Below are 23,456 nucleotides of genomic sequence, written 5' to 3'. Positions count from 1 at the left end.
CTGGTGGGCAAATTCACCTCAAGGTCAGATTGTGCATTAAGCAAATGCAATACCAACTCATAATGGTCAGCATGGTGATGGAGGGGTGATGATTTGTGCTTGTGTTGAAGCCACTGGTCCTGGGCACTTTGCAGTCGTTGAGTCAACCATGAACTGCTCTGTGTGCCGAAGTCGCATTTGAGGTCATTTGTTTGACAGCTAAAGCTTGGCCTAAACTCGGCCATGCACACGACAAAGATCCCACAGCAGCAAATCTACCACAGAATGGCTGAAAAAGAAAGGAATCGAGAATCAATCAATAGCTCCTTGAAATGCTATAGTGGGACTGTGAGAGAGCTGTGCATAAATGAATGCCTGCAAACATCAATAAACTGAAGCAGTGTTATGGAAGAGTGGACCAAAACTGTTCCACAATGATGAGAAACTTATAAAGTCATACAGAAAACGACTACTTCAAGTTATGAGGTGTACTTAGGTTTTCACAACTGCATTTCATTCTACAGGAAAAGTCTTACCTTTTGTGCATACAGCGAGAGAACTGAAATGGACATAGTTCCTGCTGTATAGATTTATGATGGCCTGTTTGTGCGTCTCATCTATTGGGAAAAAAAAAACAAAACTCAACATGACACCTTTGTGATGAAGGGCAATAAAAGCGGTTTTTCTAGGAGAAGTAAATTGCTTCTCTAATGGGTTCATCTCTGGTGCAGTGAATGAAATAAAACATTCATCACGCTTCTTGGCCAATTTAGCATCTTGGTAGAAATGTGTCAGTCAAATTCACCCTCACCCCACTGTCCCCACCCCAATCCATTCTAATCATTTGCGTTGGATTGCATTTTACTTTTGAAGTATTTTAACAACATATAAAGGAATAACAGTATGTGACCTCAGTCACAGCTGCAACATTGTGTGTTTGTCTTTTTTACCCATCCTAAGCAAAGATATAGGCAATAAAAAGAGGTTTTATTTGTCTATATAGGTTTATCTTTTTGCTGCAGAGTCAAATCCACATTATATGTTTAAAATTACCGTACTGGCTATAGCTACATCCCTACCTAAGATGAAGGCTCAGGCTCAGCTGATGGAGTCAGATAATCACGTGGACTAAAAGGGGAACAGGCTTAGTCGGGCTGCTGGGCCTCAGGCAGCCAGAGCAGTGTAGATCCGTCACGAGGACACAGAGACGGAGACAGAAAGCAGATTTCCCTATTTGTGCCCGTGACTTGTGTTGTTACATCGTTTGCTTGTTTTTATCACATCAAATCAGCTGCAGGCTTTATTAAAATCAGGTCTGATATTTCAGAGGTATGCAGGTCAGGCAGATGAAACAAAGGTAAAAAAAACAAACAAAAATCATGTTTTCTATATTTAATTACCCTATTGTACTGTGTCACTTGGGCACAACCCTGCTAGCTTTCATTGGGTTTCTGTGGCTCAGGAGATTGAGTGGGTCATCCACTAATCAGAAGGTTGAATTAGTGTATTTATATTGGTTGCTTCAGTTAAAATGCCGAAATGTTGTTGGACAAGATACTGAAGCTCAGATTGTTTCCAGTGCATCCATCAAGGTGTGAGTCTTTGATAAGGTGTTGCATGCATAGAATAAAAAATGCTATATGAATACATACCTGAATGTGGCTTATACTGTATATCTTTTTGAGCCTTTAATCCATTTGAAAAACCAAATCTTTAACAACTGATTGGTTCAATCAGTCGTGTGTGTAAAGCATTTCTGGATTACTGTTTTAGCCTCAAACAAATACACATTTAGTGTTCTGCTGAGTATTATGTGCGGATGAGTTTCAAGAATCAGTGTTCTGAGCACTGAATTTTTTTTATGTGTCATATTTTATGGGGAAATGGACAGCATATCTGTAGTTTCTAAAATTAGGTTCCTGTCTTTGAACCTGGAATAAATTATTTTTTTATACCTGGGGGTAGCATAAAAATGTTCTCAGTACTACATTAACATACAGTATTCATCCATGACAAACTAGCATTGCAAAAAGTACTACAAACTACATATAAAATCATTATTGTTTAAGTTGATATTATGATTGTTTTTTTTATTTATTTTATCTTATTAGTTGTTGCTTATTTTCAAATCCAGAATTTATAGAGGAACACGTTCACTCATGTCGAGTCTTGGTTTTTCCCTCTTGGTAAATGTAAAGCCCAGTGTGCTCCATTTAGGTCTCTGCCAACACCTGTGAGAAACAGCTGGGGTTAATCAGATAGCTCATATTTTTATGAAGGATCACTGTTCAAAGTGACAGTTTCAGATTGACTGTAATTTGACACATTATTGTTCTATAAATACTGATTATCTCCACTTTAAGGAAAAAAACTCACCTTAAATCTGCATGTTTGGAAATCACAAAGACCACGTGTATTCGTAGACGAAGTACCCTGATTACTTGGATTGGTCATGGGTTTTGGCAGGTTTAATATCACAGCATAATGCATTATGTGATTTTCCCTTCAGTATTGTGAAAATTGTAAAGAAATGGTTTGCAAAGACAACCTGAGAGCCCTCAGACACCACTGAGTATGTGAGCAGGGCCTGGAACTTAGCCAGTGCTTCCACATTAACTCCAGTGTGTTTGTTCATGGTAATGAAAAGCCATGTGGCTCATTAATATTGTCTAACAGCAGGACAGCAGAGGATTTCTACAGGATCCGCTCACTGGTTTTAGTCTTTTTTTATGTGGTGTTTAATAGCAAAAATCCTGATTTTTTTTTAACCACCCATAGGTGTCAGTGAGGTTTTCTGTCAGACTTGCAACCTGTTGCATCATCCTAGTGCATCCTGGGATACACTAAAACTCCCTCGAAGTATAACAAATATTAATCCTGAAATGTGAAATGTAACCAAAAAAGCATAACAGCAAAGAAAACCAATCTTTCTCTGTACATTTCTTTTAAATTAAACTTCTAAACAGGTATAAGTAAGTCCAGCTTACTGACTTTATCGATTACACAGGTGGTGATCAGCAGTATTTACAGTGTTTCAGCACATCCTGTGTGGATGCAGTAAAAATTTTACTTGTGCCCAAGGCTTAGCCAGAGATACTAATGAAGGTGAGGAATGTGCTGAACTTTTATTCCATTAAAACAATTCAAATGATGAACACCCAGAGGTCGACATTTTATTTTAACAGATCTTCCCAGGGAATTAGACCATTATAATTATAAGCACACTATAATAAGCAGAGGCCATTGCCTTAATTTGTTACAATATGAAGATACTATATAGCTCCTCAACAAACTAACACTTGATATAATTTGATACAGTGGAACTAAAACCATGGAAAACTATGCTGTCAGGCATGTTATTAAAGAACTGCAGAGTTATTTCAGATCAAGAAATAGGATGCAGTATGTGAAGGATGCTTACAAGAAGCAGTCTGTGCACTGATTTGATAGTTTACGGTTGATTTTTAGATAGTTACTGTGCCAGGATAGACACAGGATGTAAATGATCAAAGACTTGAGTGATTACACGTGAAGCAGTGGTATTAATGTGTCCCATTATATGTTGGAATGAATTAGCTTAATAGGCATTTGAATAAAACCCAATTATATTTGCAATTAGACTATTTGTAAGTGATAGATGTCTTGGATGACATCTGGAAATCATTTCCCTCTTATTTTTTATAATAATAATTTAATATAAACTAATTTTCAGTCCCAAATTAATGAGAAACATAATGCTCCTTTTCTCCAAACAGATTTGGATAATATCTTCAAATAATAGTAATTAGTATCAATAAAGAGTGATTGTGGTATTGATTAAATATTGAAAAAGTAAAAACACAAAAAACAATCTCTCCCTTAAAATAAATTCTTAAATGAAGGTGTTGCATATAGTGTTATCTGGCAGGTAACACCTTCTCTTCATGGTTCAAAACTCCTGGTATTGTTAGCTGATGATAATTTACTCATTCTACAAAACAAGGAAATGATTTTTTAGAATGAGCAGCTCACAGGTATTCAAGTGCAATGAATTCCATCATTGACTCTAACACTTTATCATGTTTTTAGCATTAACATTCCTTTCTCTATTACACCTCCCTCCAGCACTCTGTTTCCATTAAAAATTACAAATATGACAGTTTTGCTTTGCATTGCATATACTCTTGTAAACAAAGATTGCAATCAGCTAAATATTTTAACATCCACATTTGAATCTCTTGTCAGTCACATGACACAATAAAGGTTGTCCAGTACACATGCAAGATTTTTGTGACGTTTTGCATAATTTAATAAACAGACTAAAGTCAGTTTTGTATTCTATCAAAATCGTTCAAAATAATTTATTTTTCATGTTTTTTTTTTCCTAATTTTTATGAGCTCGCTGTAATCCCGTGCTTTGATCTATGAATTATACTGCGAAGTCTGTGCTTGCAGTAAATCGTAACCTCTAATGAACGATGAAAAGAATAACAAAGAGACTTGGATCCGCACTAAAATAAGCAAACCAGTCTTCTGCTAATCACGCACTTTGATCCAGTGCTGCCTTTGAACTAATAAGTTGTTTTATAGAGTGCAGCCTTTGTACTTGCTGTTCATAAGCTACAGCGGTTTTAGGTGGTTTTGTGGATCTGATGTGAGTGGAGGAGTTTCCTGCTACAAGGTCCAGGAGAAGCTCTTGTAGCCTCACCTGTCTGTGGGATTACATACTGTTATCTACCTATATCTGTATCTGGGAGTGATTAAGCTTGATAAAAGCTCATAATCTCTAGGTTCATGTTTGTCACTGCTCACAACTGGCTGGTGTTTTCTTAGCCTTGCAGACACCGTGTAATGTTTGAAATCTTTGCTGCCTATAGTGGTATTTTACTGTCTTTGTATGCCATCGCTATAGGCTGTTGATTTAAGTATGTGTATGTATCTGCATTCAAATATAGTGGGAGAGAGATCTCTCCTGCTCCTAACATTCATATATTCTTTTTTCACTGAAGTAGAGGGAACATGAAAAAATACATAATTAGGTTTAAGCTATAAAGACACAGAAGTGCGTGGGTTTGAAGTTGACAGATTTTTCACTGATTCTGAGTGACAGCCTCTACTGATTGCATGTCAGGGCATAACTGGATTGAAAGCTTACATTTGTTCTGCATTTTTCCAGCTATACCAATGCAACACTTCAAGCTTGTTTCTGTCACTGGAAAAGTTGAAAAGCCATTTGCCTTTGGAACAGTCTTTTAAGAAATTAGCAATTTTGCATTTTCATAGCAGATCAGTTCATATTCCAGTGTCCCAGTTTGAGGAAGAATTGCTAATAAAGGATCAAATGATCTAAGTGGGAAATGTGAGTGGCGAGTCACAGATGTAATGCTGAAAACAAAGGAGGGGAAATGAGAGAGAAGCTATCTGTGCTGTCTCTGTTGAGCCCACCTGGCATTTCAGGGAAAAACAAACCACAAATATGGGAAAAGCAGAAGACAAATATCGTCCTGATGCACAATTTTACGGTGGAAAACAGCACCTGTGTCCCAAAGCAACATCTCTGCATTCTGTTTAATAAATTTCAAATGAGTGTGAACGGTGGCTGCTGCACTGAATGGCGATACCCACTATTATATAGGCTATCAGCATTTCTCCAATAATGCCAGCAAAATAAAAGTACCCCTTTGTGATTTTGTTGTTAAAGCAAAGCACCTGCATTCCTGTGTCCTTAAATGCCTCTTGTTTGGTGTACTGCAACCATAACAGATGAATATAGCAATACTCTGAGACATGTAAACAAAGGGATTTTCACAGAAAATAAACAAGCATCAAGCTACATAGGCTTATGTAGCTTAGGTGATGTGAGACAAAATTTGTCTGCGAGATTATCCGAAGCTGATATCTATCCCTTTGATATGTCTGATTGCAGTAGGCAATTGCAAACAATGTTACAAATCAATACGGAGGACATTCTCTAAATCCTTCACTTAAATACAAGTGAAGGATTTAGAGGATTTGATGGACTGTGGATTCTAATATGTAAAACATTTTTTTAATGTAGAAAAACTTGAAATCCATATAGTATTATGTCAGGAGTGTCAACTTCAGTTTCAGTATCACAATTTAGAAGCACGAAATTAGACGTCATCCACACCTGTATATTTTTAAGACATGCCTGTGGTTTAACTGATTGATTTGTATCATCTGGATTTATGGATTTAAAAAAGCTAAGTATCATCAGCATAACACCGAAAATTTATGCAGTGTTTTGAGTAAAGTTTTGGTCCTGGCACAGAACCCTGTGGAACTCCACAAACGTAACCTTGGACTGTGGGAGGAAGCCGGAGTACCCGGGGAGAACCCACGCAAACACGGGGAGAACATCCAAACTCCACAATGAAAGACCCTGGAGAGATGTCGAACTCAGGACCGTGTTGCAGTGAGGCAACAGTGCTAACCACAACGCCCCTTCAGTGTATCACATTTCCTTTAAACCAACAGTCTTCAGGTTTCTGTATTAAAATATTATAATCACTAGTATTGAATACTGCTATGAGGCCTAGCAGGAGACACACAGAAATGAGTCCACTGTCAGAGGCCACAAGAAGATCATTTGTACCCTTCACTGCTAATGTTTCTGTGCTAGGATGCACTCTTCAAATAAACCATTACTCTGCAGATGAATAGCCAGCAGTTTCACATCTACTCGGAATTTGTAAGTTTTGACCACATTAAAAAATGAAGTAATAGAAGGCTAAGCTATTTGCAGTTTAAAATGATATTCTCTAAATATAACCCTATCGAGGATCTAAACTAAAAAAAAATCTAAAAATCATAAAGCTGTAAACAGGCTCTTGGTGTGCCTTGTTGTTGTATTTTATCTAAATGTACCTTTGATAATGGTAAGCAAAAATAAAAACATGAAGCTTCAAAGCCCAAAGTTTTAGACCTTTTAATAGTTCCTAGAGCCAAAATTACCATAGCTGCCACATAGTGACATGAGAGTAGGATGTCAGCTTCACATATCCTGTAGTGTAAAGCTTTGTTATTCTTTGGTTGCCTTTTGGTAGACATGTTTTCCCGTCTCACAGAGCCATCCAGGGAGCTGCTTCCACTACACTATTGATTTTTATAAGTGGGCTGATGCCGAGCAGGGGAGGGGAAGGCTCAGATGCACTTCTTCTGTGGTGACATCCATGAAAGTTTAGTTAAATGTCTGTAGGTTGTTTTTTCTTCCTTTCGTCTCACTCCAAAGAGATTTTTTTGTCATACAACAGACCATATACTGTAAAAGTCTCGTCTGAAGGAATAAAGTCAACTACGGCAATTCTAACTACAATTTAACCAACTCTTGTGTTAGATTTCAGCTGAAATACAGATTTTGACTTTTGCTGCATTGCTGTTGTTCATAAAAATAGAGCTATTTTAAAGCTAAACTGACTTATGATATATGCGTTTTTTAAATAGGTTCATATACTAAAAAAATAATTTCACTGTGAGGACCTTTGTTCAATGGGAATTCAAAATCAGACTGCTTGAGTTAGATTTAACTGAAACGCTTGTTTTTCTTCCATCCTTCACTTTTATTGCATTTTTTTTTTCACAGAACTTTGATTTCCCACAAGCCTAAAAAAGGTCAGTTACTTGACAGACAGAGACCAGCCAAATGTCCTTGAGTGTGTAAAAAGACTATAACTATATACTGTCCTGACCAAAGGCACCTTCTCTCTTGTTTCTGTTTACAGTCGCATTTCTTTTGCATGTTTAATTTTTATTAGTCATATTAGTACTAATATGGTCATAGAATGACATGCACATTAATAAGAACTTTTTTGTCTTTTTTTAAGTTAAATTATTTATAATGCTTTAATTTAGTAAAATGCACTAGCCAACGGGAAAGATATGGAAGATACTAATTTATCTCTTAATATAAAACCCATGAGCATAATTATTTTAAAAATACTTCTAAAAGAGACTAAATTAAAAACTGAGCTGTGAAATAGTGACTTTGGGTTTCACAGGGTTTTTGCTGCTGTTCATGAAAAATGCAGTTGATTAAAAGTTAAATTAACATAATATGTGCTTTTTTTCAAACTATGGCACTTATGTGGAAAATATTTTTCAGATTAGATTATATTCAGAGTTTCAGTTTCAAATGAGGTGGATGGTTCATGTTTCACAGAAATTTTTTATTTATTTATTTATCGAGTAATTCTTTTGTAACTGAAATTTTCATATACATTCAGTCGTTGATTTAAAAAATGTGAGCAGATTTTTCTATTGTTTATAATCTTCTGCTAAGTCTGCAGAATTGCAGCTACTGGAACACAGAACACACCAAGAATACCTGATCAATCAACTTTTGTCTGTCGAAACCAATTTCCACATCTCCTTTATTGCAGAACAGTAATATGTAAATATTTAATATGTAAATGCTCTAATGTGCAGGCACAACAATAGTAATAAACCTCAGCAAATGGGTGCACTCAAAGTTAAAACAATTAATTCAATTTAACATGTTTGTTTCATCACTTTGTAAATTTTAGGACACAATTTTCTGCAGTATTAGTTTGTTGTCTTATTTTCAAATGTTTTTCATTTTACTGATATATCTTGATGTTATTTAGAGATTTTTATCAGGATTTTATCATTTTGTGATTACGAACAAAGTTGATTACCATCTTCATGATACTTATTTTAGGGTGTTTCAAGCCGACACAAAGAAAGCCTGGGTGTGTTCAATTTCCTCCATAGTATACACACACTCAAAACAACTACTATAGTAAGCGAAGTTCTCCAAAAACAAACATTTTGAACTAACAAGATGAGATAACTCTTTATTGCCATTGCACAGTCATACCTATAACAATAGTACAAAGAAATTAAAAACCATCACATGTCGGCACAACAAAACACAACACAGTAACTTAAAGTGGATTTTTTTAAAGTGCAATAAAGGTATGAGCAAAAGAAAAAAATTATAAATAAATAAAAGAATGGGTGAATGTTTATTGCACATTAGATTCTAATCGACATATAGTAGTAAAAAACACATACACCCACACATACACGTAGAAAATATTAAAAACAAAGCACCAATATAAGTGGGTAACGTAGGAAACAGTAGACTAATCATATCAGGGAATTCATAAAATGTACCAACTCTATATTACAATTCTGATATTACAAAATAGCCCCAAAATATGTTGCATCATATTTTGGGACTTGTAAGCAATGATTGTGAAGAATATATGTTAAAAGGATGAACTTTACATCTGAGACAGAGTTTGAGCAAAAAAATATGAATACTGTAAAAAAGCCTTTGGAGTTGGACCCTTAATTGAGTTAATTCAGCTGCCACCCATATTGAGTGTTAAATTATCGTTCCATGTCAGATTTTTTCTTTGAAGTTGATTTAGAGAAAGAGGTTTTTAAGACTATTAACTGATTCATATTATAGAAATATAAGATGCAGTTCTGCATCTAGAACTGAGACACATTTTAAATTTTCAACATGTTTTTTTATTAAAAATACCCCACTAATACCCTCTTAATCATGTGTTACATACATTTTATCATCTCATTACCTTTTCATATCTAATACCTTTTATCACATTTTCAGTTTGCAGCTTAAGGTTAATTAGGCTGACACCTGTGATCTGTAGTGTTTTGCTTTATCAGCCAAAAAAAAGTTAATTACAGATAACAACTGAACTTGAAATTTTAGTTGTTTTTTTTAGCTATAGTTACAAAAACTGAAATCACTAGATAATTAAACTTTGGAAGAGGGTACTTTAATCCTTTTAGACAAGAATCCTTGTTGTGATGTTGTCAAAGGTGTGTTTTTTTTAAACATCCAGCTTGCATCCATACGTTTGGTTCTTGACATTAAATTCTTCTTCACAGCATTGAGTGCTGAAAATGTCACAACCTTTTTTTTTATTACCAAGTCGGCAACAAAGGTCACCATACCCATGTGTGCTCTACACCTAAAATTAATGGCATATCACTGAAAAGTTCATTTGGGGCCTGTAAAGACTGTTTCATGGCAAAAAAGAGGAAATTTCAGCCTGTCAGGGTTTGAGAAATGTGTATAGTGCACAATGAAGAATCAGGTTTTACTTCCAGGCACAGTTCTCCACTACACTGAAAGATGTTTGTAATAAAGCCTGTAAATTTATATTGAACACACTCAACCTCAGTGTGAGCCACAATACATTCAGTATGCACTGAGAAGCTACACTCTGCATAAAGTCGATATAAGTCACTTGGACCTTGGTGAATCTTCTTCTCTCTAACCAGTAATTCACTCTCTTGATGAACAGGAATCTCTATTATTGATGTTCCAGCTTATTGTTATTGGTTGTGCTTTAGGCATCATAACCAAAGCTTTATTGCGGCCTTTCAAAATGTCTTTTGACTTCCACGATTGTAAGAAACATCTGCTTTGTTTCCTCAAATGCTCTTAAGATAAAAATATAGTGATGTTTTCTTCAGGGATTAGACTTAATCCTCATTAGTAAGTGAACCTAGTATTATGCCATTTCACATTTAAGGGAGAGCCGACATACTGTTATAAAAAAGCTTAAACCTGCAATAACTTGTTATCTCAGCGCAACAGACACAAACTCTGGTAGATAAAGACCCATTAAGTTTTATGTATTAAGCACAAGGTCAAAAACGCATTCTCTCTCCTTTCCCTCCCTCCCTTTGAAACATCCTCATGGTTTGTTCTTTAAAAGTAAATACATATATGCATGTGAAACAAATGTATGGGCTTTGTCATTTCTAATTTTTTACATATAAAAATATAATAAAATTAATCTGGTCTCAGCAGATCTTAAAATTAGATAATTACAACCTCAGATGTAGAACAACAAATAGCATGTTTTGTCAGTTATTTCCCCCAAAAGTTAAATACAGAAGCAGTGTGTGAAAAAGTAAATAAATCCTTAGTACTGCAATAAAGATTAAGGGGGTAAGTGGCAGGTCATGAGCAAGTGACCACCTCTATAATAACAGAAATGTAGGCAGTTTGTTGGTCAGGGGCATCCAGGTGTTTGTGGACTGATGGACGATCTGAAGTTCATCGTTCTACAATGAGAAAAATTAGTCACACATGGAAAACATTCTAGACAGTATCTAATCATGCCACAGAACTTCTGGAACAATGTGCTTTTGGCATATAAGACCAGGACAGAAATATTTCGCAATAGTGAACAAAAATACGCAGTGTTTCGTATTTCCCAAACACCTGATGCTGCACCTGTCAAGCATGGTGGTGGGGGGTGATTTGGGCTTTTTAAAAAAAATGTTTTAGTCATAATGCAGAGTGACATATCAAATGCGGGTCCTGCAACAGGGGAATGATCACAAGAAAGAATGGTTGAAAAAGAATCAATGTGTCGCAATGACGTTGTCCAGACCTGAACCTGAATAAAATGCGGTGGCAGGACATTAAGAGAGCTGTGCATAAATCAGTGCCAACAAACCTCAATGAAATGCAGAAATACTGTAAAGAGTTGACCAAAACTCCTCCACAATGATGTGGCAGAGTGAAAGTAAAGTCATGCAGAAAACAATTACCAATCATTGTTCATGTTACTTACTCACACGGAGTGTACTGGTACTTAAGGGTTGTTGTTCTTCTCTGGTTAGAATTTGAAAAATTAGAACCTTGTAAACACAAAATTATTTTTTACTATTATCTCCCAAATACATAAAACCTTAGAATTGAAAAAGGATAAACTGTAACAATTGTAGACTAAAATGTACACTACAACTCTAAAGTCTTTTATTAATTATACACAGATATTTGCACCACATAGTTGTTAAACAAATATGAACCCCATTACAGAAAATAAACTCTGTTACATATTAAAGACTTTTTATTGTAAATGATTTAAAGATGTTGTTATGTCTACACGACATCTACCTTTGGGCTGTTATAAGCTTTTTGGACAAATAAACTATATTGTTCATTAGTTTAAGTGAATGTGATCACAGCATGTGGTAAATACACAAATCCATATAAATGACAGTCACATAACTCATGTCTGAAATGAGTGAACTAGCATGCCTGCCTCACTGTAATTCTTAATGTGAAGTCTGCACATTTTCACATACCTTTTCTGACAAATTCAATTGTATCTTCTTAAAACAGGAACATTATATTTCATACATAATTACCACACACTGTACAAAGCAATTTACACTACAGCAGCGGTTGCCTCTTTGTTGTGTTCTATATGCGTAAATCTCAGTTTATATTAAAAGGATAAAGAAGCTATTTTTGTCTGCTTACTCATTCAAAAGGAATCGCCGCAGCAGGTAGCTCTACATGTTTGATTTGGCAGATTTCTTTACATTGGATAACTTTCCTGACGCAGCCCCAAAGGGATCTGTGTCTTTTCATAGGACTGAAGTGGGGAATTATATTGCCGGGATAAGGTAAATAAATATATATCTGGATTTGTCCATATAGTAATACATTTTTGGCATGCTGGAGGATATGTTTCATAACATCTATGAGAAGCTCTGTATCTGTGAGAAAACAATGTTTACGAAGTAATACAAGCTGAGGAAGTCAAGTTATGCACCTGTCACAGGGTACTGGGGAGAAAACGTGCCAGAAGGCATAAGGTATTTTAAAAAAAATAAAAAAATAAATAAAAAAGATTAAATTGGTTAGTCTCTTCTTGGTTTGCACAGCCTGAAGGAATGGGTCAAAATGAACTTCATCTTGGACAACACCTTCCATGATGAGTCCTCGAAGCCTCTGGCTCATCCCCATGAGTCTGACCAGGGAGAAATCAAAGATCTCATTTGTGCCACTGGAGTGTAGAGTATGTCTTGCAATAACATCCACAATGAAGTCAAAAGGTGCCGATAACAATTTCTAAGTGCAAGTCTCTCTTTTTCTTCACTTGGACGATTTATATGTAAGAATTCTAAAAGATTTTAGACATTTTTAAGCATATCTTAATATAAGTTTAGTGGTGTACAGTTAGTTGAAATGTAGTCTATCAACCTTGTCACTGAGTTTGTCTGCATTATTGCTAGTAGTTGGATTTTGCCTGGATTCTTTTTTTGCCCTCACACAGTACAAATGTCACAGATGTTTTGCAAATGTTGTGCTTGTGTCATCATCAGTTGTTGTACAGCATACAACAGGGAGCACAAGCATTTGTCAGAGTCATCAGATTTAGATCAACTTCCCTTCCAGCTTGGGAGATCACTCATGTTGACTTGTCATGGCTATTTTAGTGAGAGCCCCCAACTGGGGCTCTGCACAATTCATAACCTTTATGCAGATTTCATGTCATTAAACTTTGTTTTTCCTCCTCCCTTTAGTTTTCTCACTTACTTTTCAGACTGGTGTTTCAGATAAGGCTCTTTGATGCCTGAGGATACAGTAATAATATTGGATCATGCTGAAGATCGATTGATCTATCTATCGATCTATAATGTTATAAAAAAGTCATAAAGTTTTGGGATATCACTGAACATTTGGAAGGTTTTGTTGCCTTCAGTGTCCTTTTCTAGGTAAATCTAAACTTTAATATGCTGAGAAAAGGAAAAAAAATAGACTTCTATCTATCAATCCATCCACTCAGCCATCCAATTACAATCAAGGAAAATGACAATACTAACTACCTTTGGTGAAACAATTGTACTCATTTTGATTACTGGAATAACATTATGTCTCAGCTTACATCAATTCCCAGTCAACTGCAGCTCTGATCTGCACTAATATTTACATTAGTACAGAATGTCATGTCAGAGTTGGTGCTTGTAAAATTCCTCTGCTTTGTATCAGAGCTGAATACTTGAGTGTCTTTTTCCTGATGGAATGCAAAAATCTGGGCTGTTTCTGTCCCCGATCACCAGCCACGGTCAGAGGTCTATTATCATGTCAAGCACAGCTTCTCCAGAGGGGGTGGGTGGGTGGTGGTTCAGACAGTTTACATGCACCCCTCTGTCATTTTGAATGCCTCTCCCTCGCTCCTTTCCGTCTCTGTCTCTCCCGAGTTTTGAGCACATAGGCACTCGGCGATGATGGGTTTCTCAGATGGAATTAAAATGTCTCGTCCCACAGCTGTCACCCATGCAAATTGCATTGTCTACAGATTCTATCACAGAGAACAGCCAGCAATCTGTTTTCTTTGATGCCTTCCTTCTTTTCATTTTTATTTTGTCCTGATGTCATTATCGTGGCACTTCTGCTTCTCTCGTTAACGCTTCAGTCATATTTTAATCTTTCTTGCATTCTCTCTTTATTTTACTGCAGGTTTATCGCCACTCCTACATGGCCTCCTACAGCATCTACAATATTCACACTCGGTAAGTATTCCTTAGCTGTTACTGAGGGGCAACCTTTTTGGTAGAAACACCTGTCATTAGTGGAAAAATATCCATGACTCACAGGGGTTGACAAATTTGCAGAACACAGGCATTTTTATATAAGCTATGTACAATGAATAGAGAACTGTGGGATCAATTTACATGTTGTGACACGCTTGAAACAAACTGTGTGTCTGTTGTTTGGATTGTTTGTCTTGTTCCAGATGTTAGCTGACTGAGATTAATAAACAAGCAGACCCAAGCTGCATTCTAAGGGCCCCACATGTTCAGGGGCACCTGCCTGCCTAGAGTTTAAAGTGCCTATTCCTATATTTATTTGCATGATTCTAAATCATCTTTGTTTAACTTATACTGGGCCGTAGTGCGGGCCCAAAGTTCATCCAGTGGGGGTAGGGGCACACCAGAGAGCCACTTGTGAGACATCACACACAGTGGCGCATCTGGTGGAATCGCAATAATTGAGCTCATGCAATCAGCTCAGGCGAAGCTGGAACACAATGGAGCCATGTCCAATGCATTTCAGGGGTTACAGTTGTTTTAGCTAGTCCAACAGGGTATACACAATATTAGACAGGTGCTTTCAGCATCGTGGGTGACAGGGTATTGTTCACCTAGAATACATTTATTTTGTTGAATAATTAGCTGAGCAGAAATTCAAATCCATTGGATAATGGAAAGGCTTAAACTGCCATTGCCAATGTCCTCACTGCATAAGCTTTCCTCCCATGTGCTATTAGCCTGTTATGGGATGAAGAAAATATGAAGAAGGATAGAAACAGGTCATGAGCAGAAGCATACCACATCATCTCTCACATATGGTGGAGTTAATGTTATGTTGTGTGGCTGCCATACAAGTAAGCAAGGAACTGCATCACTGGTGTTTATTGATGATGTGAGTGCTTATAGAGGAGCTGAATTAATTCTGAAGTGTATGTGGCTGTACTCTCTGCCCAGATTCAGCCTAATGTTGCAAAACTGCACAGAACTTCACAGTGGAAGTAGATACTACTACTACTAGTACTAATACTACTATTAATACCTGTTTAGATGTACAATTTAATGTTAATAATTAGTATGATTATCATTGATTTGAACTAAACCCAAGTTGCAAAATGATCTTTGTTATATTTTTTCACTAAAACAAAAGACAGATTTTATGGATTGTATTTAGAGCAAAGGGGTAAACAACCTTTATGGTTTATACATTTCTGCAATTTAAAATTACACAGGTTAAGTGCAAAAAGTACAAGAACTGTATCAATTGCAGTCAAATAGAGGAAACAACACATTCAGTGGAAAGTTGTAAGTTGACTACCTCAAGTACAGACTGGGAATATTTTTTGTATATCCCCAGAGCTCTCACTAGCTTGCGCAGAGTATTGATTAAAAGTGCAATCTGTGTTTTCATGATGTAACTTTACCATTCTAAATTTTATGTTCAGTCAAAATAAAGTTTGAAGATCAGCCTGCAGTCTGTGGCATCCCGCTGCTTTCAGACTGATTTTCCAAACATTCTGCACAAAGTCTCAATCCAAAGTAACGGTCCAGGACATGCTCAAATGACTTCCTGCCAGCTTCATAAGTCACAGTCATGAACGGGATTCTGACTACTAATCAGAGAGAGATTAAAACTTTATACAGCTGATTGGATTATCCTTTTCAAACACGAGTGTTATTTTAGAAAGCTGTGCCATTTTGGGGCATTGCTCTGGCAATTCCTTTTAATCTCTGTCATGTCTGTGCTGATATCAGGCAAATGGGTCTACAGCCAACTTGGGCTTATTTCAAAGTGCATGCCATTGTCAGCTAAAGCAAGAAACAAACTGATACAAACCATGTGCTATATAAAAAATGAATAAATAAAATGGGGGATGCTCCCCTAAAAACTGTTTTTGCACATTTGTTTTATTTTTTAACCTCTGACTTTAGATGTATTGGCCCACTGCTGCCATTTGATAAGGTCATAATTGTTGCACCTGTAACTCAACCAATGGCTAAAGTAGAGAGGCAACCTTGATTAAAATGCACTGTTGCGCATCATTTCTGTTGCATGAAATTTGACTAGAGGTGGGCAGAGTTGAGGCTCAGATTTTTTAGAAAAGGTTTAGCAGCATCAGCCCTTACCATCTCACTGATATAAGGTGTTTTTCACTCTCCAGTTTGTCATATAATTCCATTTGGTTTTTCAAAATTATTACAGACATCTCTTGTCTTTAACACATGACTGCAAGGCTTTTCCACCCATTCTAACTGGTGATAAGCCTTAACTTTATCATAACCTGCCAGAGGCAACAACCTACTGGCAATTTATATGGAAGTGATAACTGTTAATGGTCAGTCAATGAGCTAATAATATTCAAAATGGGTGCCTAGGAGCCCAACGATATTCATTTTGGCTTCACAAGTTTGCTGTTATTACTCATTGTTTTTGCATTGTATTCCCCCCTCCCACCCACCCACCCACCCACACACACACCCACCCACACACACCCACCCACCCACACACACACACACACACACACACACACACACACACACACACACACACACACACACACACACACACACACACACACACACAAAAGCGGTCTATTGAATTGCACATTTCCATAATTTTCATCTAAAAAAGTAGCCTAGCCATCATCCACCAGTGGATGTTGAGTGATTATCATCCTCTGTTTACTCTTTCCTTACTTTAGGGAGGTTTGGGAGCTGGACCCTCCTGAGGTGGTTAACTCAGTTCTCCAGTATGCTGCCTGGGGGGTGCAAGGCCAACAGCTGGTGAGGACACATAGAGAATGATTTCACAACATAAACCTTTTTTTAGTTCCACTTTGCACTGCTTTCACTACGCTGGGTTGGATGACATTTCTTTTAAACACTTAGATTTGACAGGTATCAGACACAGGTAGATAACAATAAAAAAAAGATTATGCAACTTTTGCGCATCCCTGTTGTTTCAAGGATACGTAAGATTTACTCCAATTATAATATTTTCATTTATTTTTGAACATAAGTATCAAATCACATGGATGAGACAGATAAGATTTTTATTCATCTATTATTATAATTTTTTGTTACTCAGTTAAATCAGTGTAGACACAAAATCATTGACTTCTCTTTGCTTTTGCCAGCACATTTGTTGCTGAGTCCAACAGTCTTTATCTGGCATCCAGTAAACAGCCAATTCACAATTTCTACAGAAAAATAAAATGGTGCGTTTTGAAGGATCAGCGACTGTGGAACCCACAAATTAGGAATTTATCTTCAGCTCCAGGCCTGTGGATGACATTGTGTCACATGACTTCCCAGCATGTCGAAAGCTGTCTTTGTTTGTGTCCTGTTGCCGTCAATTTTGTGCTGCTATTTGTAATTCACAATGTCCTACTTAACGTGCTCAGGTTCACATTTTTGAGGGGACCCTAATTAAATGCTAATTTTCTTCCATCATACTTTTTTATGTATCTGTACAGGACAGATGGGAAGGCTGTTTTGTTGACAGCTAAAAGGCTTAAAAAGCATAGTAGAGCTGCAGTGTCCATATTTGCAAATTTGAGCGTGGAATATTTGAGCATAAATCAAACACGACTCCATTAGGAAGTCATTATGGTGATAAGGAGGTGAGGTAGACAGATGTGAAGGTTTTCTAGCTCTCGAGTGGCAAGCACAGCATCATTAGGCGGAAGAGCATCTTTGGAAACAATGACATGGCGTGTATTTCGCTGTAACCGGCTGTAAGTGAGCTTCACAGTAATTCTTTGGGAATTTGTGTTTTCTCATTAGGAAGATGTCTGAGAGTTATGACTAGAATATGCATTAGTGCTGTCCATTCATCACCGTAGAGTCTTAAAGAATGGATTGGACATGCACAGTGACACTAACTAACAAGATAATGACTTTTCACAGTTTACAAAGTTGTAATTAAGCCCCATTTGAGCTGCTTTCTGAATTTTAATTGTAACACACTTTTTAACATGATGGCTAAGCTTCCCAGTAATTCTTAGATAACGTTGGCAACTTCCACCAAATCAAAGTGTACTTATTTTAGTAAAGAATACGAGCTTAACAATTCTCAATTTTAAAAAGAATTGAAGAGTTTTAATGAGTGCCAAGTCTGCTATTATGGAACTGGAAATTAGTGCATATTTGAAGTATGAATGGACCAAAATCCCCAAATCAGTGAACTACAAAGATTTTAGAAAACTGTCAAAAACCTGTTTTAAAATATTATTTATTAGGACTGAAAGTCTCCAAGAAGAAATTATTCAAGGACAACATTCATGCATTGCATGAGGAATATAAATTTGCTATGTTATTAAAAAAAAATAATCTGCTGTGTTATTTTGTAAAATGGCTAAGTTGAAAATTTATAGAAAACAACAATTATAATTTACCATTAAACATAACAATTCAATTAAAGAGCTTGCACATACTGATAATTTAATAATAACAAGAACATAAAAATGATTTGGTAGTTGGGAAAAGCCTTACATTGGGTGTTGGTCTAATAAATTTGGTAACCATTGTACCTTAGCAATTTCTCTCTCTATTTTTAGCCATAGTACATTTATTCTCTTTGTCACTTGAAAACAGATTTTTACTTTTAAACACAGCCTGTAGAATTAGTTGGGCAGCTAGCCGTAACAAAATGTGACATAGTTTTTTTTGTGCAGAACTAATTTTTTAAATATATATATATATGCCAAAATTAAGTTATGATGAGGATAAAGGAATAGCACATAAGCTAGTCTTGCTAAATGCTAACTGGTGTAGCTAGCAGAGTAAAAGATATGTAATGTGTTTGATTCATATATTGAAATTTTACTAATAAACTTATTAAACGTTGGCAAAATGTTTCTTTTGTAGTATCTTGTATTGTTACAAAGCCTACTGTATACATATAACCTATCTTGTTTTTTGAGCTTATTTAAAGTAGGATACTTACAGGGAATTTGGGAAGCATAGACTGTCCCTGTTTTACACAGCATGGTTGCTGTAAAATAGTACAACCTTTAAATGACTAGACCTTAAAATTTCCTTACACATACATTGTAAATTGTGGAGGATTATGTTATACATTTTAAACCCCAATCCATAATGTCACCATCTACTCTTGTTTAGAGCCATCCCCATTTTCAGTAACCTATAATGTCAGGTATAATGTCAGGGGCGATTGTATGAGATTGTGTATAGCATGTTAATTGTTAAAGCACTGTGAATTTCACATCACATTCCTAACTTTAAGAAAAGTTCCAAAGAAATTGGAAAGGAACTGCTTTCAATTCACCAGACAAATTTGTAAGTCAACCATTTTACTGCTTTACTTACATGAATGCCATCTCCAGTTAGTAGAGGAAATTGTTGCGGTTGTTACATGAAAACCCCAAAAAAGAAATGGTGTTGTTTAGATTATTTGAAACTGTTTTCCTTTTTTTTTTTTTTTTTATCATTGCTGACATCTCTAATACACTTCAAGCATTTATAATTTAATCCAACCTGCAGCAATAAAACCTCAAATGGCTGATAATCTTCACTTCACAATCATAATAATAAGCCCTCACATTTTAGAGAACATCCTTTTTGCAGAGCATTTGAAGTGGGTCTAGCGTTAAATTGCAATTTCTCTGAACCCTTTAACACATGCTGCACAGACTGCCTACTGGACTGATGTTATCTGGATGTCTTCCAGCCAGACGGCAGAAAGCTCTGCTGACTGTGAGGTTATGTCAGTGCATGGAGAGGCCCCTTGCTAATGAATTTTTATGTAAGATCATATAAAGCAACAGACTTCTGGGTTTTGGGAAGGTCCTAAGACATACTTCTTTGATCTGAGATGATGAATTTTCTGGTTCTGGACAGCTACATGTACATGGAAATCCTAAGAAATCCACAGTGTTTGTTGCTTAAACCTCCCCAAGTAAATTTTAGCACTTAAACCTTCCCAAGCAGTTTTCAGTGCTAAGTGCTAAAAACCAAACCAAGTAGATTTTAGTCCCTAACCCTAACTCTAACCTACTTGTTTCTAACAAGTGAAATGAGTTCAGAACTTTTCCAAATAGGACGCAGACCACAGTCTCCAAGTATTTAAAAGACCATCACTATCTCTGGGCATACAAGTTTCCAGAGCCAGTGCAACATTTGGGGAGACTCCTATGGTCTTTGAATGCCCCATGAGCTCCTTCTGATTCAACATGTCCACAAAGTTCCTATAAATCAGAAGACCAAACTCCTAGAAAGGCTTCTTTTAAGACAAAGGAGCGGTAGCTCATACCATCTCAATGCTTCTACCCTTTCTCTAAGGGTGAGCCCAAGAACCCCACTGAGCAAACTAATTTTGGCCTCCATTCGTGTACTTAACCATTCCAATGGAACAGTCTTTTCAGGGATGCACACCTCTCCTGGATTGGAGAAACCATTGATGCTTTTGTGCTACTAGAGATGGAAGGGTGGCTCACTCGTGAGGATCTTTTGGGTGGGACTTGATCCACCAAGCCAAGCTAAACACCTTTGAAAAAGGTAGCACGGTACTGCCAGCCTCCCCCACCATCCACATGGATGGGCCTTGTGGTCAGGTGTAGTATTAGCCAGGTGGCAGGCAAAAACAGGAAATTGGGTTTGCCAGCCTTTGGCTTTGTAGACTGGCCCTTAAGTTTTCATTCGTATTAGTGCAATACAATGACAGATGTCTGTGGGTCCATGGATACAATACAAACAGAAACTAAATCGCTAGTGCTTTTATTAGTGCCAATTTAACAAATGGCCAAGCTTAAGTTGTAGCCCAGATCTAACTCATTGAGTCGATCTCTCATGTCCTGCCAAAAATAAATAAATAAATAGAAATAAAAAGAGTTAGGGAACTCTATTGCCAATTTAGTATGACAATCCCTAAAAAAAAGTAAGACATGGGCCCAGTTCCAATGTTGACACTCACAGACTTGGGGACTTTGAGAAATCCTCCTGATTTTTTTAGGGCAAATCTCTGAACTTTAACATCCCGGTGGTAGATTTTGTGATTTTAAAGTTACCGTTGAGCTGTTAAGGAGTAAGAGCTTACTTTCATAAATAAAGTACACAGAACATTAGCATTAATCACTTGGCTTACCAGCACTGGCTCGCACTTTTAATCCTAAAAGAATTGCTTGGATGCTGAGCAGATACTGTGCACATTTAGTGTAACTGTTAATCCAGTGCATGTGTGCTACAGTCCAAACTCTGGCACATGCTTAATAACTTTTAGAGTCATGCACCAATTTTTCTCTTTGGTAGTATTTTCTTATTTCTTACTGTATCATATTAAGTTGTGCCTGTGTGTGCTTTGTCTCCGTAGATCTACATATTTGAAAACAACATCTATTACCAGTCGGATGTCAAGAGTAACTCCCTTAGGCTAACATCCTCGGGAAAAGACGGGGTCATCTTCAATGGAATTGCTGACTGGCTCTATGAAGGTACCTATCAGTTTGCTCTAAACATTTTCTTACAATCTGAGAACAAGACTAGCAAAATCGGGCAGAGTATACATTTACCTGGGTGTTGTTTGAAGAAACCAGGCAAGAAAATGCCAATTACAGAGAAACCTTTATGCATGTAATGACTTGTTGAGAAACTGCTTTGTGACAGTGAGCTTTAACTATTGTGAAGTTGGAAATAATAAAATATGTGTCTGTTTAATTTCAAAGCATTGACGCACTGTCTCATTAAACTAAAAATACTTGTGTTTAGAAATGTTACCATTATTAAATATTCATAACGTTTGTTCTGGTGCTCATATCTCCCCAGTGGGTGTGAGGAGTCATTTTATGTGCTTTAAGCAAACACGCACTGCATACACTTAGCCACTTTGCCCCATCTCTCAGGAGAAAAGAAGCTTATGTAAATCTTTTTTTTTAATTTAAAAAGGCAAGCAACCTCAGTAACTGCTGTTTTCTTGTTTTTCTCTTTTATTCTTAATTATGTTTGTATAGTAAAGTAATTTACTTATCTGCGATTCTTGAACCCAGATTAACTCCTAATTTAACACAAATTCTTCTAGCACCCCCTTTTTCCACTTATATGTGTTTGGTTTTGTGTTAGTTCTTCAAACACAAGCGTTTTCTTGTTATACTGAACTGAGCCCATTTACAGTACAATTAGTAATTTCACTAATATTAGCTTATGCCTTCAAATTTGGGACCCCGATATAAAAATCGTCATATTGTGACTTTAAGAACAACATTTATTAACATTTTGAGTTATTTTTAATACTTTCAACCCCCTCTTATTAATTTAATGATTAAAACTTTCTGCTGGTTTTTCCAAACAGAGGAGATCCTCCAGACCCATGTGGCTCACTGGTGGTCTCCTGATGGAGAGAGGTTGGCCTTCCTGGTTCTCAATGACACTTTGGTGCCCAACATGGCTTTACCTCGCTTCACTGGCATGACATACCCAAAAGGAAAGCAGTACCCCTACCCCAAGGTAACCGTCACTTAGAAGACATCCATGCATGTAACACATATACATTATCTTTCATCCTAAATAAAAGGAAGAGGGATTTACCTGGTGTCAACCATCCAAGTCAACAGACAGTGCACAAAAGAGGTGACGAAGAGAGGACAGGCAGAGTTGAGTGGGTGGAGACGAGTGACAAGAGTGATTTGTGACAGAAGGATACCATCAAAAGTGGAAGGGAAGATTAACAAGATGGTATGGAGACCTGCTATAGTTTATGGTTTGGAGACTGTGACCCTAACAAAAAGAAGGGAGGCAGAGATGTAGCTGGTAAAGATGGAGATGTTAAGATTTTCACTGGGAGTGACCAGGATAGACAGAAATAGAAATCAGAATGTCAAGGGACACCTCAGACTGAGTGGTTTGGGAACAAAGTAAAGCTGAGTGGCAGGCTGAGATTTGGACATGTGGACAGAGAAGGGATATTAGAGTGTGTCTTTTATCCTGTCTTCCTCCCATCACCCCCCAACCAGTCACGGCAGATGGTTGCCTCTCCCTGAGGGATTTTTTCCTTACCCCTGTCGCCAAGTACTTGTTCAAAGGGGGTCATTTGATTGTTGGGGTTTTCTCTGTATTATTGTAGGGGTTTACCTTACAATATAAACAATCTTGAGGTGATTGTTGTTGTGATTTGTCACTATATAAAC

General features: G+C 36.8%; 1 protein-coding gene across 5 annotated transcripts in view; it reads left to right on the top strand.

Moving 5' to 3' along the window:
• The window catches only part of LOC116335013 (inactive dipeptidyl peptidase 10), a 245,414-nt gene that overhangs the window by 189,795 nt on the left and 32,163 nt on the right, over positions 1–23,456 (top strand). For all 5 annotated transcript variants that reach the window (XR_005608686.1, XR_005608685.1, XM_031758597.2 and 2 more), the window contains 4 exons: positions 14,246–14,298; positions 17,019–17,100; positions 21,647–21,767; positions 22,622–22,776. Coding sequence is in view for 3 of the 5 variants with exons in the window: in XM_031758597.2 (XP_031614457.1) it covers positions 14,246–14,298; positions 17,019–17,100; positions 21,647–21,767; positions 22,622–22,776 (411 nt within the window). In the remaining 2 variants the exon portion in view is untranslated. The remainder of the gene's footprint in view (positions 1–14,245; positions 14,299–17,018; positions 17,101–21,646; positions 21,768–22,621; positions 22,777–23,456) is intronic.

The sequence above is a fragment of the Oreochromis aureus genome, linkage group 16 (assembly GCF_013358895.1).
Source record: "Oreochromis aureus strain Israel breed Guangdong linkage group 16, ZZ_aureus, whole genome shotgun sequence".
In the NCBI taxonomy this organism is placed as follows: Eukaryota; Metazoa; Chordata; class Actinopteri; order Cichliformes; family Cichlidae; genus Oreochromis; species Oreochromis aureus.
The sequence above is the reverse complement of the archived record's forward strand: the minus strand, read 5'-3'. Positions and strand labels throughout refer to the sequence as shown.